The sequence below is a fragment of the Lepidochelys kempii genome, chromosome 7 (genome assembly GCF_965140265.1).
Source record: "Lepidochelys kempii isolate rLepKem1 chromosome 7, rLepKem1.hap2, whole genome shotgun sequence".
Taxonomy (NCBI): Eukaryota; Metazoa; Chordata; order Testudines; family Cheloniidae; genus Lepidochelys; species Lepidochelys kempii.
Window position 1 is genome coordinate 97,439,087 of NC_133262.1, and position 23,135 is coordinate 97,462,221.

The 23,135-nt window shown below is 38.7% G+C and overlaps 1 protein-coding gene across 3 annotated transcripts in view; it reads right to left on the reverse strand.

The window, feature by feature from the left end:
- The window catches only part of INPP5A (inositol polyphosphate-5-phosphatase A), a 430,024-nt gene that overhangs the window by 46,398 nt on the left and 360,491 nt on the right, over positions 1-23,135 (reverse strand). For all 3 annotated transcript variants that reach the window (XM_073353963.1, XM_073353965.1, XM_073353964.1), the window contains 2 exons: positions 10,510-10,605; positions 9,862-9,936 (listed from right to left, as the gene is read on the reverse strand). In XM_073353963.1, the coding sequence (XP_073210064.1) occupies positions 9,862-9,936; positions 10,510-10,605 (171 nt within the window). The remainder of the gene's footprint in view (positions 1-9,861; positions 9,937-10,509; positions 10,606-23,135) is intronic.

Consider the following 23,135-nt stretch of genomic DNA (forward strand, 5'->3'; position numbering starts at 1 on the left):
AAACCCTCATAACTTATCCTGTAATGTTACTATTAAATGTAAATATTTATTAACCACACTTTTTTTGTATATTAGTATTGCAGTGGTAATACTGTAGTTCAGTCTGAGCTGGGCCATTTCATATTAAAGGCCAAAATCGGACCTGAGCCCAAATCATCAACTTCCATCAAAATCCCATGGCAATAGGATCATTAAGAAGTCATCCAGTCCAACTTCCTGCACTGTGGCAAGACCAAATAAACTTAGACCATCCCTGATAGGTGTTTGTCCAATATGTTTTTCAAAATCTTCAATGATGAAGATTCCACAACATCCCTTGAAAGCCTATTCCCTTAACTACTCTTATAGTTAGAAAGTTTTTCCTAATATCTAACCAAAATCTCCTTTGCTGCGGATTAAGCCCATTACTTCTTGTCCTACTTTCAGTGGACATGGAGAACAATTGATCACCATTGTCTTTATATGACGGCTGCCCCACTCCCGCAGAAAAGGGGTTAAAAGCAGCCCTGGAGAGGGCTGCAGCTAGAAATAAGGGGAAGCTGATGGTGTAGCTGACCACAGCTGTGGCCAGCTCAGTTAGGGCCCAGCTGGCCCTGATAAGAGGGCTGTGGGACAGAAGCTGAAGGAGTCTCACTCTAGCCCTGGAGTGGGAAGGGCTAGCTGCCTGAGACCAAGGTACCTGAAATGGAGCAGTGCTGGGGAAGAGCAAAGGGCACTGGGGAGCTCCAGCCTGGTGAACCCCCAGGCTGCAGACCTTGATGAAGGCCTACAAAAGGTACTGGGGCTGCAGAGAGGCAGCCCAGGGGCTAGGCAAAGGCAGCAGGTCCAACCCCTTTGCCACTGATGAGTGGCCATACAGACTGCATTCTGCCCCAGTGAGCGGGTGCTAGATGATGACTGGCAGTAGCCACTGAAGCAAGGTGGGTTTAGAGGGTTGGGGGGTTCCCTGGGGAGGGGAGACCCAGTGTGTGGGGGTACTGCAGGATAAAGGGGCACCGGGGTCCGGGAGGGACATGTGGGCCACCGGCTGGCGAGACACCTGCAGACAGGGGGCGCTCCGAAGGCTGGAAAGAGCTAATTCCCAGGATGACCAGCAGGAGGTGCCGTGCCGGTGAATCTTCACATCGCTACAACAGCTCTTAACATACTTGAAGACTATTACAAGGTCCCCCATCAGTTTTCTTTTCTCAAGACTAAACATGGTCAGTTTCTAACATTTCCTCTTACGTCAGGTTTTCAAAACCGTTTATCATTTTTATTGCTCTCCTCTGGACTGTCTCTATTTTATCCACATCTTTACTGAAGTGTGGCACCCAGAATTGGACACAGTACTCCAGTAGAGGCCTCACCAGTGCCGAGCAGTATGGGACAATTATCTCCCATGGCTTACATATGGCTCCTGTTAATACAAACCAGAATGTTATTAGCCTTTATTACAACTGCATCACATTGATGAACCACTCAATTTGTATCCATTATAACCCTCAGATCCTTTCAGCAGTACTACCACCTAGCCAGTTACTCCCATTTTGTAGTTGTGCATTTGATTTTTTCCTTTCTAAGTGTAGTACTTTGCATTTGTCTTGTTGATGTCATCTTATTGATTTGTGACCAATTCTCTAAATTTGTCAAAGTTATTTTGAATTCTAATCATGTCCTCCAAAGTGCATACAACCTTGCCGAGCTTGGTGCCATCTGCAATTTTTGTTTTTTTAAGCATACTCTCCACTCCATTATCCAAATCATTAATGAACTTACTCAATAGTTTCAGACCCAGGACTGAGGCCTGCAGGACCACTCTAGATATGTGCTCCCAGTTTGACAGTGAACCATTGATACTTACACTTTGAGTACGGTCTTTCAGCCAGTTATGCACCCAACTAATAGTAATTTCATCTAGACCACATTTCCCCAGTGGGAATGTTGTGAGAATGTTGTGCACTTGTGTCAAAAGCCTTACTAAAATCAAGATATATCATGTCTACTGCTTCCTCCTCTGCCCCCCATGCACTTGGCCCGTAACCCTGTCAAAGAAGGAAATTAGGTTGCTGTGGCATGATTTGTTCTTGACAAATCCATGCTGGCTATTCCTTATCATCCTATTATCCTCTAGGTGTTATAAACTGATTATTTAATAATTAATTACAGTATCATTCCAGGTATCAAAGTTAGGTTGACTAGTCTGTAATTCTCCAGATCTTCTTTGTTCCCCCTTTTAAAAATAAGTTCTATGCATGCCCTGCTCTGGTCCTTTGGGACCTCACTTGTACGCCATGAGTTTACCTGTAGGAAAAAGGTTTTGAGGGGAACCGCCACTTATGGAGCTTTCCTAAGGTTATGCCATGGGAGGGTTGTGTGTGCAGGAGGCAAGGGTCATCTGCATGGCAACTCCATGTGTCTTCACTGGCTCTGGGACTCTTTCCCTGGCTCCCCTAGAAGTTCCCCCAATGTGAAAAGGGCTGGGGAAGTGTGACAGTAGCCTCAGGGCGTATTAACAGTCTTCAAGCTTCTCCGCTGTTGTCCTGTCTCTCTTATCAAGCTTGTCTCTCTTATCAATAGAAGTTGGTCCAATAAAATATATTATTTCACCTACTTTGTCTCTCTACTATCCTGGAACTGACACAGCTACAACTATGCTACATACATAGATTTTTAGAGTAATTTCTATAGAGCTGTATTGGTTGCTTCCTTTTAAAATTCTATAAGACTGTTCCATAAGGATCTTGGCACCATTTCTCCTTGTCTACTTCCCCATATTCCCCCCTCCTCAGATGCACATCCCTGCCCTCCCCTGAGAGTGCTTTGTAAGATCCAGGCTGAGGTTGGAATAAATGGTGCCACAGAGGTGGATGACACCTCTCTGTATGAGATGGGAGACTACATACAGCATAGTGCCGAGGAATGTGCTTACGGCTCAGCAATATGGTCCCAGTTCAGGAAAGCACCTCTATTCAGGAAGACACTGAAGTATGTACTTAACTCCAAATGTGCACTCAAGTGTTTTCCTGATTCAGGGCCCATGAGCAACCTCTATCCCTGCTGTTGGACTCCTGAGTCATCTCAGGGCCCAGATGTAAATCTGTGGTAGAGATCATCCTCGAATCAAGGGATGTTCAATGACGATGTTGATCCCTGCTATGAACTGAGCACTGATGACTGTGGGGGAAAGTGGGCAGAACATGGGGTTAGAACCGCTAGCATCAGGGTGCGGCCACAGTATAAGTACATGAGGACAATTTGGTGAATGCAAATTACGTATGTTGTGGGATTTTCAGTTATTCTTAATGCCAGCCATGAGTAACGGTTTATTCAAGTGTGCTTAAGAGCTACTGCACAAGAAATTGAGAGCCCGGGCAGCATGAGGGCCAGCCACTGACAGAAATGCTTCAGAAAGATTCACATGATACATTAACCCTCCCTAGCAGCCATTCAGTACCTCATGATGTATACTAGACCCTGTTTTTCCTGGTCCTCTAGCTTGTACACACACTTCTCTATTGGATTGTAGGTAACAAGCACTATGCTCAGCAACATACTAGTAGCTCAGCACTGCTGTCAATACACTGACCCACATCAGATAGGATCCACTCCTTATTTTATTTTGGGATATGTTCAAAAGAAAGTGTTTCATTTCAGAACTTGAATTTTGGCAGTTCTCAATTTAAGTAGTTCTCAAGAAGGCACTTTAAATTCTCCCTTCCCATATCTCTGAGCTGAGGGTTAAACAAAAAACAGTCCAAGGTATTCTAAAATGCAGCCAAGCCACTTGCATCTTTTAAAACAGAGGCACAAAACACAAAGACTACAGGTCCAATCATTCAATGCTCCATCTTCATTTCAGCAGAGCCACTATAAAGGGATCAGTATTATCCGCTCCACTGTATACAAACTAGGTGAGAGTTCAGGTTTTGGCTAGTTTCCAAACCCATCAAGTTGGGCGAAGTTTGAATGTCCCTATTCTAACGCCTAAAGAAGTCTACTCAAAAGTGTATATCCCTTACTTTAGGTAGCTGCTGTTGAATAAAAATTTATTACACTAATATTGCAATCTTTCCAAATCAGGCTCAGAGTCAAAATGAACATTTTTGTGCTGAGCTTGATTTTAATAAGGTCCTCATCCTGTAACTGATTCTATAGATCCCTGTGCCTACAAGGAGCCCCTTGATTTCAAGGGTCTGATCTTGCAAAACCATACTTCCATGAATAGCTCTTACAAGGTTATTTGCTGGAACAGACACTTAGATTATTTATATTGTAACACTTGTGACGGCAATTCAATTGCACTGTATTTATACATACACAGAATATCCTATTATATATGCATACACAAAATATAAGTCTGAATAGAATAACTTTTAGAAAAAGATTTATAAGTAGGCTATTCCTAATTAAAGTTTGATAGATTTACTGTATATGTCTATTCATTTTTAAATGTCTCTGGTAATAAAATACAACATGAATTTGTACCACTAGGAAATTAGTATTGTGGAACGTACTGTGCTTTACATGTGATTTGGGGACTGCAATTTGATAGGGACATAAAAATGTAGGAATTTTATACATTACTTATGGGGATCTAAAAAAAAAATACACATTAGCTGAACAAAGACTTTGGTCCAGATTCCGCAGTCTTTACTCAGGCAACTTTCCCATTCTTGTTAATGAGAATTTTATCTAAGGACTACTGTATTGGGCTTTCAGGGTAATCAGGTATACACAAATGTGCTTCTGTGTTACAGAATACAGTGTTATCTTATATGCAGTTCAGTTTAAAAAAATTACCTGTACATCAAAATATGTCAGTTGGATTAAATTGACTATGTGCCAGAATTCTAATATGGACACAAGGGTTTCCCTCATTTGACTATACTAATCTAAGGACAGATGGAATGCTTTAGAACAGTATTCAACATTGCTGCATGTACACATGAACTGGTTTTGATTCTTACATGTAGTAGGGAGAACAGCACAGTGGAGCAAAGAATCATTAGGCACTACTGGTAGTTTTGTGACCGTGGAGTTTTGAGAGCAATTATACAAGAGAATAATCACGAATGTGGAACACCAGTCTTGTACTGAATTGACACCCTGATACATTGTAGAAAGAGACATATTTCAATTGTATAACCCAGCTTCCCAAACATTTACTGACTTTACATTTGTTAGTTGAATGTATTGGTCAGATCATTAGATTTCCTCCCTCCACTGTTCCCCATTTTGGACTTTTAGAACCATCCCACTGCACACCGACTAAGTACTGAATTGAGCTAACAAAAATCCTAGCAGGTGAATACTGTTTTCAAGTGAAGGAGGGATGCATTATGTCATTTTCCCACTTATACAATGTGAAAAACAGTCACCTCAGAGTACAGCTTTAAATTAAGAAGATTGCTCTGATATATTCAGGTGTACAGGTTCCCTTCTCCCCCAGTCCTCGGCAACTGTGATCCTGAACAGTCAATTTCCTTTCTCTATCTTAATTTTCCCCTTATACATCATATTCAAGATTTTATCTGGACAGGGGCTAGGTGGCTCAGTGGATAAACCTCTGCCTTTTCACCTCTGGGATCATGGTTCAAGTCAAATCCTGATGAAATGCGTTTGATCGTCCTAATCTAGTTCTTAGTGGACAGCATTCCCATTATCTTTAAAAGGGTCAGAGCCAAGGCCATTGGGAAGAGTGCATTGTGCTATATCTTGTCTGTTGATTAATACATTTTCAGTGATGCCAGTTCCTTAACTTCATGAGCACACATATTCACACAAAAAAGCTTAATAAAAGTCCCTAGTGGATTAAACTTCTCTCTCTCTCTCTCACCCTCACAAATCCCTTTAGGTTTCCCTGTAAATATTTAAAAAATCAGCAATTGCTGATCATTTTGAAGAGATTAACACCTGCATTAAGAAAAGAAATCTCAAATTAATTAGCTCAATAATTACTTTAAATCCTTGTTTCACATATGGAGAACACAATCTTTATAATCAGAACCATTTTTATAACACATTCTAGTTCTCTTCTCTTATGTATGTTAGTTAATCTAAAAAGACTTTTGGATCAAAGGGATTAAGCCCCAATAAAGATATCTTTTGTTATACACAAGACAGTAGGCCAGATAGCTACGTGAAGTACTTGTTATAGGAATTTATTCTCCATTCTCTGTTATTTGGGATCTGCTGGAAGAAGTGGGTATTTGACAGTCGATGTAAACAAAACAAAAACAACACAGCCATAGCCTTCAGTTTGTCTTATCCCATCTAAAAGGTACAGTAAGAAGAAATATATAAACATTTCCCTTTCATGGTGTCTGAAGACCAAAGGTTATTGGGCTTTTCCTGGACCTAGAGAAGGGAGTCAGCAGATCTGCTGCCACAGACTGCTGCGGTAAATATGTGAAAGCATTTGAAAAGTGGCAGGGCAGAGATAACGTTACGCTACCTGGCAATCCTAGAATCAGCTGGGGTCTGTTTTGGACCAAAACACAAATGCTGGGAAGAACAATTCCTTATGAATCATTCAATTGGCCTAGGATCACCAAACTGCATTGCACTCTGGTCCTATCCCTACCTGCCCCTAGCGTGCCCCTGATGTATCTGTGATGCAGGAAGTAGACAGTATAAAGGCAGCCAAGGATTCCCCCAAGCTGCAGCGGTCTTCAGCTGTTTGCCTAAGGCAGCCTTAAATCTCCTTTATGCCTCCTGAGTAGTGCAAAGGTGACTTATCTCTAGGAAGGATTGAGTCCTAGGTCCCAAAAGAACAGAGTAGACAGAGGAAGAAGTACAGACAGTCTTTTCATGAGGATGCAGCAAGAAAGGAGGACAAATGTTATACTCATATAGTCACAATATAGTTTCTACTAGCAATACACGAGATAGCTCAACGACATCACGAAAGCCAGCTCTGCTCCCATTGAAGTCAATGGCCAAACTATTCTCTAGCTGCAGTGGAAGCAGGATCAGCCTCAAAGCTGTTAGGATAATGAGTTGATTGAAAACCCTTTCAGTACAGTAATGGTCAAATTCATGAGGACAAAATATGATTTTCCTGCTGATATAGTTCATGAATATAGTTTGTGAGATATATGAATGTATGAACCATTTTTCATTTTTGATAGTGGTTAAAGATTATAAAATATTTTTAATGATTTAATCATTCTCCTACAGTCATTAATAGTTTTTACATTCCAGCTATATATTTATTTAATTGGCTACTGAACTGGCAGCATTTAATTAATGGTGCCTTTGCACAAATCAATAACAATTATGATTTTTTCTGGTTAAATAATTAATTATCTTTGAATTGTTTTTCTTTCTAATGTTTTTCAAGTTAACAGGAAATTCCTGAACATGAGCTGTCTTGTAGCAAATAATTAGTTATATCCTGAATTAGTTAGTACAAATTATTTTAAGTATTGAAAATATATGGAAAAAGCATGGATTTATTTAAAAAACTCTGAATTATGACATTCACCTGAAGATATGATATAATATTGTTTATGCCTATCATTCTAAAACTGGCAAATCCAAATGTACAGCTAAGGTCTGTGGCTGACTTTTCCACATGTAATAGCGCAAAGCCAGGAATGTTGGACCAGATTGTAGATCCTGCTCCAGTGGTGCAGAGGCCATGAAACTGGCTTAATGAGCCAGCTGAGGATTTCCCCCACACTGTGAGCCCTCTGCTATTTGGGTGTGTTGAGAGCATAACTAGAAAGGGAGAGTGGCCGGAACACGACAGAACTCTAATAATCCTCAGCTAGTGTCGTGTCCCCTGGAAGGCTCTTACTCGCTGGCACAAGTTAGAATAGCCCTGAGGCTTCTCAAACTTGTTCTTGGAGCTGAACTGGTCCCAGGCCAGCCTCTGGATCAGGAGGACATACAGGTATTGTACAGGAGAACTTGGCTGGATCTGAGGACCAATGTTTCTAAGCTCTTCTGTCTCAAAGATACTACTTGTAGATAGGTTTCAGAGGAACAGCCGTGTTAGTCTGTATTCGCAAAAAGAAAAGGAGTACTCCTTTTCTTTTTACTTGTAGATACCCACTTAAACTCACTATATTTAGGAAATTCATGTGACAATCAGAGCCAAGTTCAGCCTCGTATGACTCATGCATTCCATCCTTCCCATTATTTTCTTTGTAACTCTCACCACTGGAGCATGTAGGCACTGTAGCTCCATTGTAGTCAATGGAGTTATACCAGAGTTGAACTGGATCCTTGAAGTACATTACAATACTAAGGTAAATCTCACTTGATGTTCTATGATAATTTTGCATTAGTTAGAGATTTGACATGAATTTTCTCTTTTCTATCTTACTGCATACTTTAGTAAAGTTGCTATCTGCACTGATCTTTTTTAAACAGAATGATATAGAAAGGTCGTCACTTACTCATTGTACATGCCATTTTGTGGAGGAAACAGGGACAGTTGCTGAAGTTTGGAAAATATTAGACCTGTGATATTTCAGACTGGAAAAGACAATATTTCTGCTGAACTGATAATTTGTATCTGTTTTAGATTTTTCATAAACATGATAACCATTTCTCCATCTATCTTAAGAATTCTTGTTGATTAAAGTGTAAAAAAGACGGAATAACTGTGTATGGACAATGATAAAGTAGGCTGTTTATAATAAATATTTGTCATGTCTTGTCACAACTGCACAAATTCCACTGTTACTGAAGAGACACCACACTGATAAAAAAGAGCTCAGAAAATCAATGGATCTTGAGCTAAAGCAGTTGCTAAACACACAGAAAACATCTTTATCCAACAGCCATAGTGCTGTGAAAATTCCCAAGCCTTGCATCGGTATAGCTAAGGAAAATTTAATCTTCCCAAATACTCATCAGGGCACTCCATCCTGCAGACCTGACAGCCCCACTTATAATTAATTATACAATTTCGATGGGAATATCGACTAAACAAAGCTATAAATCATAGAAAAAGTCAATAGGCATGGACACATTCAATCATGTCCCGACCAATGATTACTACTCTTAAAATACAATAATTATTTTCAGGAGCCAGCTTGAATTAAATTTCTGTCAGGCTGGTACAAGACCGCTGGTTGATGAAGGATGCGATGGATTTTTTTGGTTGAATTCGGCATAGGAACATTTATCCTTTTAGATAGGTAGTTTGTTTTTAGTGATCATGGTGCTGCGTGTTTAACTAGACCATGAAGATTAGATTATCTCCAATGGCTCATTATATCGTTTATCTTTTTCCTTCCATGCTTGATCTGGAAGATTTCCTGCTTCTCGGTGCATGAACGAAATGGCAGCTGATTTTGAAATGTAATATGTTAGAGTATGATGTCTGCATATGAGTTTGCATACAAGTATGTGTGTATGGGCATGTGGTTCACGTATGTGAAATTGTCAAAACTGTCATTTGAAATGCCACTGGTATATTATGAATTTCAATAAAGAGGAGTAACTTTGTTCAGCAGATAAAGCTGTACTGAAAGAAGAATAAAATTATAAACTTTCAAGGTGATATTAAAAAATTAAGAGAAATAAAACAGATAAATTGTAGAGGGACAAGTTTTCATTTCTCTTGTGTATCTATCAAATGGAATTGGAAATGGGACAGTGAATTTTTAGTGAGACAATATAAAGAAAGGCTGTGTCAAAGCATAGATTGGAACAAATGTTTCAAAATGAGAAAAATATTGGTGTGTGAAGATAGTCAATATCAATATCATAGTAATATATTTAGACCAAAAAAAGGGTAACTTACCCATGGTTTTTTGAGCCATTTGTCCAAGTTGGTCTCATTTCCAATCTCATATGCACACCGTAAATGTAGATATGTAAAAAACTACTTATTTTTAAAATGTTGCATAGCCACAAACTTACCGCAGTGCCATTGTTGTCTCTAAAAACATCTTGATTAAAATAGTCGAAGAGCTTCTTTTCTAACTGTAACATAACCTGAGAAAGTAAAGCAGAAAAAAAAAATCAGGGAAGAACTTCTGGCCCAAGTGGTCATATGAGTTGGGCAGTCAGTCAGTCACTCTCAACTATATAACTTCAGCCCTTTAAAAAAAATCAAGTAAATTTCTAGATCTCTAAATCTCTCTCCTTATCAGTCAGCCCATTTGGTTCACTGGCAAACAGCTAACAAGATTAGATAAACAGTTCTAAAGCGTGTGGACATCTATATTCTCCCCCTAAATGATGATGCATAAGTCTAATTTTTGCAGGGCTACGTAAAGTGCCTCTCAGAAAAGAATACACTCTTCCAAAAACTCACTTTCATCATAAATCATACAATAATTCACACCTAAGAGCCCAATCTTGCAAGATGATGCTCATCACCCTAAAGGATCAGGTGCTAAGTTATCTTAGCCTACATTTTGTAACTAAATTTTTGGAGCTAAATTCTTCCCTGATAAGTCACTTCCAGAAATTACAGTCAGAGATAAATTTTGCCTTTGATGTTTGCAAAGCTGAAAAGGAGATGTTCAACAATCTTCTCTGATATGTCTGTATTCGGTTACATACCTTTCGGTCATTATCAGATTCACGGAATATTAGCTTGACTACTTCATTGGTGTCAGCTGCCCGGATAGTCTGCATTGTAGCCTTTGTACAAAGGGTCTAATAAAAAAGAAAGCAAGAGAGAGATGATTTTATCAGAAAGATGAACCTCCATTTTGTAGCCTTTGCAATCAATAAACATTAAGGCCTTGATCCAATGCTCAGTGAAAAGTGTGTTTTTGCTGAAGGTCAATTTTAAATACAAAACACTATTAATTTAATGTATTTCCATTCACTAAAAATCTAACTAATGAGCTACATTAATGTTCTGACACAAACTGACAAAACCAAGAAAATTCTTTCTTAAAGCAAATATTAACTTCTTAACTCACTGTACTGTATATTTTTACTTTAAAAGGTTTGACTGTATTACGTGATCCCGCCTCACACATTACTTGTGACCACCCTCAACAGACATTCCTGCTAGTCCAGCAGCCCCCAAATTTTATTTCTTCACATACCACTTCCTTAAAAAATTGTAAAGTGAACTGATGGAACTTCAAGCTCAAGTACCACCAGTAATACATGTAGCAATTTAGGAACCCCGACAATCGATTGTAAAAGTTTCATGCTCAAATGTGGTTTCAATCTATAAACATAAACAAAACTTTTATAACTTTGCAATTAGCTGCAGGGGCTAAGTCTGCTGGGGAAACAAATCCTCTTGTATGTCCAACCTTCTCAACAAGTGACGGCACTGTACTCCTAAATATTTTGCGGGTCTCAGGGCTTCAGGACAGAATATATTGTAATTAAACACTTATCTAGGTTCAAAAGTATGAATTCCAGACAGAGTGTCAGGTTTGTCTTTGATTTCTCTTCCATTTGTCTGGTTATAGACTAGCTTTAATGTTATAGAATATTTTGTATTAATTAGCTTTAGGATGCCTATTGTGAAAGGGACTTCTCTGTTGCATTCAATTACAGATGGAAATCTGGAGGATTCAGCAAAACACTTAAAAATATGCTTAAATTTAAGCATATGCTTAAGCCCTATTGAAGTTAAGCAAATGGGCAAGTGCTTTGATAAACTGGACAGACTGCTGAATTTGGGCCCAGATATGATGCAGGTTTAGGAGAGCTGATGGGAAATGTCTTCTTGCATAGAGATTTATTTTGTTAGGGTTTCCTAAGTGAATAGTGCACAAGACAGGAATTAAAGAAAGAACAAAGAAGGTGGGGATTTACTTGCAGTGCATTTTTATTCTTTTTCATGCTGGCCAGAAAACTTGTTTTGGTTTTGCATAATATTTAATAATAAAATAAATATTTTATGCTTCTATAGTTACTAAGGCTCCTATATCTGCGGCTCTAAAAGCATTTTACAATCCTCAGTGAATGTATTCTCATAATACCCCTGTGAGTTGCAAATGTATCATTATCCCATTTTACAGATAGGGAAACTGAAGCTAAGACCAAATTCAGATGTGGCATAACATCTATTTAAGCCATATAGGAATCTGATATATACAGGATTTCACCAATATCAGAACAGAATTTGCTTCTTATTATCTTGGCCAAAGTCACCTGGAAAGTCTCTAGCAGAGTCTGAAATAGAATCCAATTTGTCTTTAGCCACAAAACCATCCATTCCATTTATTGTTTTACTTTTTGCTTCTTTCCTTCCTGAAAAAATACAAGTGTTGGACTTATTTTAGAAATGCACTGTGTATCAGAAAGACTGTAATGGGATTTTTAAAAAAACACTTATTCATTTATTTTTAAGAAGATGATGAACATCTGCAGTGACTGCTCTTCTCAACAAATGTACTTCCTAACAAAAATAACCGAACACATACTTGAATACCCAAAGATTTATTTATTTATTTTTACTCTTTATATAGCACTTAGCACAACAAGGCCATGATCTTTGACTTGAGCCCTTACGTGCTACCATAATACTGATAAATAATAACAACAACAAGCCATAAAATTTCATTTTTAAAGGATGATGACTTCTGAGTGAATCACAAGAAAAATACAACACAAACAAATCTGATCTTTCTCTTCAGGCCTATGGACTTAAACATTGCTAATTGATTTCCTCTTCTCATTTAGCTAAAAATATTTCCTCCTCAACTTCTTCCTCTGGATATTAATTTTTCACCCTTCATAAATATTACTACACTAAATTATAAATCCCTGGCAAGAGGGACTCATAATGCAAATTCTGGCACAATCATTATCTAGAGCACTACAAACACTGCTGCTGGAATGCTTGAAAAACAAAAATCTCACTAGAGGAAAAAAATCTGTGCTTATAGTAACACAAAACACCCTTCGAAAATGGTGTTTGTGTTCACAATTTTTCAGACCATTTTTGTTCAGTGGATCAGGCTTCTGAGAACACAGGGAAAAAGTTATAACTAAACTGGCAAAGGTCATGATGAGAGGACGGTGAAAGAGTGGCATGCCAAATCCTTCGGGGAGCTGCAGTTTTGATTTCATTAAATTTTTTAACATAGACCTAATCACTTTTTCCACACATCACCACAATTTACCTTAGATCGCATTTTGTCTCTTTTGACAAGTAATTAACATTTTGCCATCTGTGTCTGTATGCAGTTACCAATGAGGTAATCCAACAGTGAGCCATTCCCAAAGTGCACTCCCTCTGATACCAGCCATTGAAATTCAGAGCACAGATTAGCTAATCGGGTCAAGCCCAAAAAAATAGCCCTTTGGACTCATGTGTCACAAATCAGTCTGGTCGCCTTTAAACAGCGCACCAGATTAGAACAAGCACCCGAACAAACCAAAGCGGAAAACCTGCCGCTCTCTAAAGCTGGTTTCTAAAGCCCTAACAAATCGCTCCATCTTTCACTCATTTAAACTTTCCAAATGAGGGTCAATATGGTCCCCTAGCATCCAAATGCTAATGCGCTTAAGTGCGCTTAAGCAGCTTTCCAGAGTGAATGGGCCAAAGAAGGGCTCAAAAAGACAAGGCAGAGTTACTGTCACTGTCAAAAAGTCATTGTAGCCACCCCCAAAGTGGTTGCAATTCAAGAAATTCATGATTTCTGTCTCTTAAAGGCATCTGCTTGAGAACATTTTTTTCTGAGCTGCTTTATCTCACAACTTCAGGCTGCTTTAAAAGAATAAAAATCTGATCGACTCTTGAGAACCAATAAAGAGAAAGGACCCACATACCTTATTGCTTTCAAATTTCACACACACAAAAAGTTACCTTATTCGCAAACAAAAAGTGATTGGGCAAAGGTTCATTTCTTATACAAGCTGGAACATTCCTTTTTCCCTCTCCTTTCAATTTCTACAAAGTCGTAGTCACCCAAGCAGAAAACTTTCAGGAACATGTGCCTTTTTAGCCAAGTCTACTTATGAAGGGATTTTTTGTTGTGGTTAAAAAAAATCAAAATGCTATGAAAACATGCTGTTCTTTTCAATGTTCTAAGGTTCTTTAAAGGCATCTTTTTAGATGATGGGAAACCAGATCGCAAAAAGCCTCTATCAAGTTTTCTTCTTTTTCTCCTTAATTTCAGGCACTTGTTCTTCTTTTGCAAGTTAAATATTGCTACAGTGCTTGCAGGAGAGTTGCCACTCAGTCTTCATCCTTTAGCTAGGATACAGACAGACCTTATTCCAATTTTACTTGGATTATCCACACAGGTAGACTCCTCTAGGTTCTTCAAAGTAAATTATATAAAAAATACTTGTGACATTCATCTATATAGAGTTGTAAAACACAGCTATAAAACTTTTCTGATGCAATCAATTTACTCAGAACTTACTGTATTTTACTATTGTGCAAAGTTATAAACTTACTTCTGTATGCCAGTGCTCTGCAGTCTTCAGGATAAGACTTTTCATTTGCAGAATAAATACAACCTTTAACATTCTTCTGCTTAACTTTATAATGCAATGCATTAAAATATTTTACAGTATTCTGCAGTGCTGAATAAAACTATTCTGTCAGCAACAGACACACATATGCATATTGAAACATGGCAACCCTTCACTGAACATACAGAAAATACCATAAACCAGTATATCGTAGCATTCTTTCCTTATTCGTGTAAGCCTCTGCTGAAAACTGCAATATTGTTTTCTCATTCGTTTTACAAATCTATTGTCTGGTCACCTTCTAGAGTTCTATGTCAAACTCTGATATGTGATTTGTGTCTTTTATTGCATGCCTGTACTTACTTAAATTAAAAAGATTTTGAAAAAATGCGTGTGTCCAACACATATGGATTCAACCTTCCCTATTATCTCTGCCTAAGAATCTAAATATGTGAATTACTTTTCCCATGTGATTTAAATAATTTTCTTAGGAAACTTTGTTTTATTACTTATTAATTCTTCTAAAATAAAATAATTGGAACATTTCCAGTGTCTCGTTATAACGAAAAAGTTCCAGCAACAACTGTAACTATAATTCACAATAAGTCTCAGTAATTTCCAAGGAACCTTCATGGGTTTAGCAAAAGTGTTTCTTTTTAGAAGTAGCAAGGCACAGAAGAGAAAAAGGGCTAAGACACTGAACCAAATAACATACTAGTAACCAAATAATCTTTTAAGATGCTAAATTTTATTTCAGTTAAATCTCTTGTGGATTTTGACAGGATGTAAGAGAGAGATACATGGCTCATCTCAATTAGGAAACAAATACTTTTAGCCACTTTTCCTGAAACAGCTCTTGAAAAAAAATCTGTCTGACACTTATTGAATTAGGACAACCGAATGCTTTTTTATTATCATAGGAGGCAAATTGTATTTGAAACAATTTGAGAGCTAGAGGACTTGCTACTTCAGGAGTGCAAAAACATCTGTCTTGTTCAGGCTCTTTCTTATCTCTGAAGGTCTGATTCTGATCTCACTTATATCGGTGTACATCAAGAATAACTTCACTGAACTCAGTGGAGTAAAAGAGATCAGATTCAAACGCTGAATGTTTATTGGAGAAAGCCAGAGTCTGATCTAGCCTTTTCTATTAGTCAGTGACACACAATTAAGACTTTTGGATAGGCATTCATGTTTAATCAACATTTTAGCATTTTTATTTTTGTACACATACCATTCTAAAGAAATTTAGGGTTAACCTTTCACTGTGGTACATAGATATTCAGCCACATAACTTTTCTGAACATTTATGGAAGTTGCAGCACTAAATGCCCTATGCAAGGCAATGAAAATACACCCTAAAGAATATACACGTATTTTCAGCTGGACAAAGTGTCCTTGATTCAGGCTAATCTCAACCAGTGTGGGAGACTGAGGGGTCGGGGGAAAATAGAAACACCATGAACATTTCAGAGATATGATTAGGTCTAAAATAATCACAAGGAAAAAATAAATCAAATTTTCTAGATTCCAGGGGCTAAAATTCAGCAGTGACATAAATGATGGCCTACTCTGACAGAAAATAAATATGTATGGGCATGGCACAAAGTAGTTTAACTTGTCCAGTTTGGGCATTCAGTAAGCATGCAAAATTACTATCAGACTAATTTTATAATCTATGAGGACTATATTCAGCCCTAGCATAAGCAGGTGCAGCAGCATCCACAGAAGACTTGGGGATGGTGTGGAGTAAGCTAAAGCAAAGGCTTGCTTTATTTTACACCATCCTGTTAGTTGCTTTTCTGTTACATCACCTTCTGTCCCCTCAGTATGTAAGGTATTCCTGGTTTGTACATTTTCTGATGCCAAACCAGTGCAAATAACACTGTGCTGCCACTTACACCAATTTTATGACCGATTTACCTCACGGTGCAACTTACAGGACCTTTGATGTCACCACTGAAGTCCTGGCCTACAGACTTCCATGGGATGTGTCGTAGTGTCTCATAGGGCCTGCTAGTGTATCTGAAGCTTTTAGAGGTTTATTTCAATTTTAAAGTATCTCTCTGAGCAGCGCCAGTGATGGTAGCTTTTATGCTAAAAATACCCCTTTAAATCTAAATTTAAACTTTGATAATCTCAAACATGTCCGCTGAGGAGACTTTCTTGGTGCCAGACTAGCAGGATTCCTCTCCATTTCTTTCTGTGGATCTCATCGAGGCCCAGCTGAGATGACTGGGCTGCATGCTCGGATATGGACTTGCCCCTTACTCCAATACAACTCTTCATATCACACTCTGTTTCAAACCTATTTGAACATTCTCTTCTCAAGAACCTTTTAGATCACTGTTAATAGTACATCATTAAATATGCCCTTGGTTCTTTCCGGATAAATAGGAAGATGAGGTCTTTTCCCCAAGGAACCTGCAACAAACACACTACAGCAGGCCTGGCCACCGCTTCCCGTAGCTCCCACTGGCTGGGAACGGTGAACCGCGGCCGCTGGGAGCTGCAGGCGGCCATGCAAATGGAAACGAACGGTCTGGCGGCCCGCCAGCAGATTAACCCGATGGGCCGCGTGTGGCTCATGGCCCACGGGTTGCCCACCACTGCACTACTGCATGGACAAGGAAGGTGTGGGGAAGGCAGGCAACATGACAGCAAAGTAATTAACACCTGTCTTGATACTTCTAAGGATTTCTGTTTTGTTCATTACATTTTAAGTGTACATTGTGATGTGAGTTGAGTGACATGAGAGGAGGTGTGAGGACAGGACTGGAGAGTTATTGCTAGAAGACACTTCATATGTGCACAGTACCCATTCGTGGCATTGCCAAATAGTGTTAAAGACAGCTTTGATATGTGAACTCCTACAACTTAAAGAAAAAGTTAAATGAACTAAACTTACAGATTCAGTACGAGAGAGCATTTAGAAGAAAGCCCTTAAACTTAACCACATAAATAGGACAATTCAATAGCCATAGTCAGAGGTGACATAGTTGGGGGATAAGCACTGACATCTACAGCCGACTTGTGGGGGGTCAGGATCAAGCAACCTTCCATCCCAAAAGAAAAGCAGGAATTGGGTAAGACACAGGATAGGTACCTACAAACTCATTTCCTTTCCTCTCACCCAGCCTGCAGAGCAAGCAGGGCAGGGATCGACATGTTCTTCTAAAGACAAAGCAAAGCAGAAGGGACTGAGGCGGACACACTAACTATGTGTTGTGTCTGTGTGTTATATATAAAGACACACACACACAGAATGTTTTCATTAGAAGCTATCCCTTTTTCCTTTTGTGTTTTTTTTTTTAAAACACACTCTCACACACTGGCCCCAAGAAAAACAGTTTGAACCTGAAGTTTTGTGTGGCTTTGAAGTTAGGCCACAAAACTATAAGGAAATTGTCAGGTTCGAAATGTTGCACTAGCTACTTTTAATCACAAGGGGAGGGATGTAGGACAATGTAAAACACGTTTTATTTTTGTTTGTTGTTTACTCTAGCATTAAGATAGCACTTTTCATCTGCTGACCGGAACAAGCTTCACATCACAAAGGAGAGAGAGTCCGTAGCAGTGCCAGGAATTGCACTTCTCTCTCCTGAGTCACAGCCCTATGCTCTGTCTACTGGACAACACTGCTTCCTCTTGAATTAATGAATTTTTAATAAACAGTGAACTGAATAGAAAGAAGCACATTATATCCACTTTTCTGTCCATATAAAGTTTTCTGAATTGCCAACACACTGCGCAACTTTCACTGTGTTAAGAATTATCACTGGCTAATTTTCCAGCTGACTTCTCCAAATAACTTGAACATTAAGTTAACCCTAAAAACTTTACTGCTGTTCTTTTCTGTCTGACATTTCAGCGGCATTCGATTTTGGAATAAGCATTTTTCAATTACAGCTATATAACTGAACTTGGAATTGGAGATATAGTTGTAGCTCCCCATCTTACAATTTAGTTTAGATCTCTGAAATATTTGGCTTGGGCTTGGTGAGAAAGCAAGTCCTTTTCCAGAAGAGGCCACACAAATAGCTTCCCTTGATCGTTGGATAACACAATATATGAAGGAACTGAAAACTTTCAAAGATCAACAGAAATGCAGAAAGCTTGAAGGAGAAACACTTGCGAAATTAAAACCTGTATCTGATCAGAGACTTGTGGAAAAAGATCACTGATGCCCGCACAGTTATAGACAATTGATATCCTATCTAAAGCGTGTGGGGAAACTAAAGAATTTTTATACATTTTAACAACCAGGTTATGAGTTTGGATAAAGTTAACATTCTGTAAAAATTGCAGGCAAGTAATTTTGTCTTGTTTGTATATGGAACCAATATGCACCTGTGCATTATCCCCAAAACAGCTGTGTTTTCAAATTATTTTAGCATTCATACAATTACATCATCCCTTCTTATTTAAGGAAAAAAGCGAATGTCATAAACTACTGTATTTATTAGTTTGCAGTTGGTAGCTGTTTAGGAGTTTATTCTGTGGTTACTAGACCTGTAGACCATTTTCATGTCTAAACTGATGCACATTTTGGTGTTAACAGCTTGTATTTTAAAATGTATATCTAATTAAAGCCGTTCCTGAAAGCAGTTGCATGAGGACATCTCATATGAGTAAGGACTTGCAGATCAGCCCCACAGTGAGCAGTTCTCCTTACAACATAAGCTGAGCTGGCATTTAGGATTCTGATGTTATAAGCTGCTTTTTGGCATTCTATGTAATAAATGGCTCCAGTTTTGTTTTTACATTTATCTTGGGGCCCATTTGAGAAAGGTGTAAACTAGTGGTCTAAGTATGGCACAGGGAGCCAGGAACTGCTAAATTCATCCTAATTCTTACACATTCGCCCTCTCTGACCATGGATACGTTACAGAGATCTGCCTCTGTTTTCTCATCTGTAAAATATGGATAATACCTGCTCAAAAAGATAGTAAAAAGATTAAGTAATGTTTGCATTAACTACTGTTAAGTGAATGTTTGCAAAGTACTAAGGATATGGAAAGTATTACACACATGGTATGGATTAAGATACTCGTAACTTCCTCAGTGAAGTCCAAAATGAAGTTACTACTGAGCTCCTCCAACTACACCTTCCTGATGAGCCTTATAAAGATTAGCTCCTCCTCTCCCCCACTAACCTGACTTACCACTACAGAAGTTTTAGCAGTAATTATGAACAATTAGAAGCATTCCTGTTGCAATTAATAAAATGTGTGTAAGTGCTTTCCTGAATTGGCGCTGCAGTCAGCTGGAGGAAGGGATTTCCTACTAGAAGCCCTAAGGCAGATGAGCACCTATACCTAAAATGGGAATTAGCACAAGGGAAATTAAGTTTATTTACTATAAATAAAAGTAAATAAATGGATAGGACACCTTTTCAAAGGTTGGCATGGCACACCAGGTGTTTTTGCTCTTCAGCATCAGAAAGTGTGCCAAACAATATGATCTGGCAGGTTTTAGGCAGCAAAGTACTCAATTTCCCTGTTTGTACAAGTAAAAACAAACATCATAGCCTAAATTTACTCCTGGGACAACCTCACGGATCTCAGTGGAGTCACACCCAGGTAATACTGTCACTTCACATTATGTGAGACATCAACTTTTTTGGTTCATCTCTGTTCCGAAATATAACAGATAAGAGTAAAAAGATATCTGTGTGTTCATCTGTACATTTGAAGAGACTAGTCAAAAAGAGCTCTTAGCCTGACTATAGATCTGTGCTTGTATAATTCCACGATCCTAACTACTTTATTAATCTTATTACAAATTTACCACAACTTCAGATGTCAAGTAGCACCTGAAGAGTGAGGCTAATCCCAGTGACATATGAACAGCAGGACATGACATTTTCCAAACCTATTAGCATCAGCAGAAATGCTTTATCAAACAAAATGATCCACCCCCGCAAGCAGAAAATAAATTTCTTGGGTATAGCTTGTGATATGTGGTATGCTCAGGACAAATGGGTTTATTTTCTGTCTCGTTACATGAGCTTCATAATTTCTGTCATCCACCTATATTATTTACTACACTGATACTAGCACTAGCTTAGATATTCTGCATATTCCAATGAAATATTTTTCTCTCAACTGTAGCAACATTTATCATCCTTGTAACTAAAGGTATTTATTTATTTACAAAAAAACTGACAAGGTTGTTTGGCAGAAAGAAATTTTTTTACTTCTAATTGTTTGTCAAAAATATGGTTTTTCGGGGACTACATATACACTGCTAGTTAGTGCACTAAACCATCTACTTCTGGACCCTGCGTTCAAATTATGCCCAGGTCACAAGTGCTAATGGCAGAGCTTTGTGGAATTTAGGGGTTTGGGAGCCTTACTATTTTTGTGTTAGCCAAATAATTTTTTGAGGAGTTTAAACTTACATTTTTCAGAAAAGATTCAAATGGGGAAAAAGTGGGATTTCTATCTTAAAAGGAAGCTGGTGCTATGTGAGATTTGGAATAAAAAGAGAGAATGACCCAAAAAGCTAATCTGGCAAAGTAGGTATCCTAATGTACTTGTTACATGTGCTGTATTTATTTTTGCATTAACATTCCCCACCCCTGTTCTTCTTAATCTAGTTTCCCTGAATTTCTTTTTCATTCTGGCCAATCTCCACTCCAGTTCTCACAGGATTTCCTCTCTTCTCCTTCCTTGCCATTCATTCTTTTATTCCATTTTTAAAATAGTGCGTGGAATATGAACCCAATAACCTATGAATTCAAGTCATGCTTTCCAGCCAATGATGTCAGAGTAATTCAGAATAAGAAAACATGAGCTTGCTCATCCTTAGTCATTGGTGATATCATCTTAATGCCCAATTATTAGCATTATAAAAGCTGCCACACAATTTGGTATAATAGCGTACTCCACTCAAGAAAGGTTCAGAACTAAGTGTAGCATTATTGCAGGTCAACACCAAGGGACGTTGCTGGAGCTGTGTTTAGATCCTTGCTAAGCAAGTTAAACCGAATTCCATCCAGTGCTGAATTCCTAACTTTCATGAGGACTAAACACATTTTTTAAAAAAAGTATTTTGGAATAAAAGGAATGAAAAGCACCATTTTTAAACAAAATGTAGGCCATATTGGGTATGACAGGTATTTACAAATAAAATGCTGCACAGACTAGAGGGGAGCAAACCATGGAAAAAGAAGCTGTGGGGAAAGAGGGACAACATGGAGCGGGAAAGGAGGTTAGGCAGGATGTTTTCCCTATTGACTCTTCTACACCATCTTTAAGTAGCTTTGTTCCCTCCCTCAGAGGACTTCAGTCCATGTAGGAATGAAGGATTTGTAAATGGTGCTTAGAGCAATATTAGATATCCCTCCATGGTCTCTGGGCTCCATCAAGAGCTCTGTCATTGGCCAGGAGTATGGCAATACAGCCACTGAGCCCACCATGCTGCCATGGGCGAGCAGAGGTAGACAGAGAGAGGAATTTGGAGGAAGAGTATCTTCACACCATCTGACAGGAATACAGTGGGGTTTAACTCAACAATGAATGCAGCTCCCCAGCTTAAACAGCAACATCAGACATTGCACGGCACTGCTGCCAGAAGATGGAATGATGAGGCACAAATGCAGCTCACATACTCCTGTTAATCTTTTTTGATCAGTGTTCTCTCCCATGCTAACTGATATGGGAGGGGAACACGGGGCTCAAGTAGGACAAGAAACCAAAAAGCATATTTTTCAGAATTTGTTAAATGCAGATTAAAAACATTTCACTCATGCAAAACAGGACTCAAACACTGTGAGGTATGTGACCTAGGTGCACACAGAGAGCTGGAACAACAACAAAAAAATCATGGTTATAGATAGGGGAATTAATACATCTTGAAATGCGTTAATGCAACATAATGTTAACATTAACAGCTGGGGACTAGTTGCTGAAGTGCTATTCTGCCTCTATATCTTTAAGTGCTGCTAAATTCATTTGTCACTTGATCGAAAGCCAACAGGCTACAAATCTCCAAGTACCTCTTGTGCTGAATAGTGACAGGAGTATTCTGTTTCACCATAAGAAAACATTTGTGTGCTTCTCTGTTCGAAGTCATACATGCCATTTTAACTCATCTGCCTCCCCATTCTCTCCAGACCAGGAGGACAAATTGCTCACTGTGGCTCCCTTTCAGAGGCAGCACAGAGCGCAAAGAATCATGACTGAGCAGAAACACAAGGAACAGGCACATAAAAATTCATCACTTTGGCCTCTTGACCTCTTGCCACTGGGTTTGGCACACCCTGTCTCAAAAACTAGCACCAGGGGAGAACTAAGCAGACTGGCTGAGTGAAATTACTGACAAAAAATATCTTGGACACAGGAAAACCCCACCAGATGCTTCATTGTCTTTGCAGAGAAGTGGTGCTGAAAAAGGGGGTGATCTACCACATGGCATATTGGGTGGAATAAGTAGTGTCATTGTTTCAGAGCAGCTCTGTCACTTTACTGACTGCAATACAAAGAGGTGTAAAGCAAGATTTAATCCTGACTTTTTAGTCAGCAGATTAAAACCAATCATGCCAGATGTCCACAAGCCTGTTTAACATACAGAAAGCTTCTTCATACTCTACAAGAAGTGAAAGCTGTAATAACTTCTGTAGTTCCTCAAGAGAGGTCTTTTTCACTTATTTTTAGTAATGTATTTTAAGATGCACAATTAATTTTTACTGTAGCTTTTTCTCTTTTCCTTTTCAAGATGAAACAAAACAAAGCAAACTCTTGCACCCCAGAAAGTCAGGCAGGTATGTCAAAGAGAACTGCTGG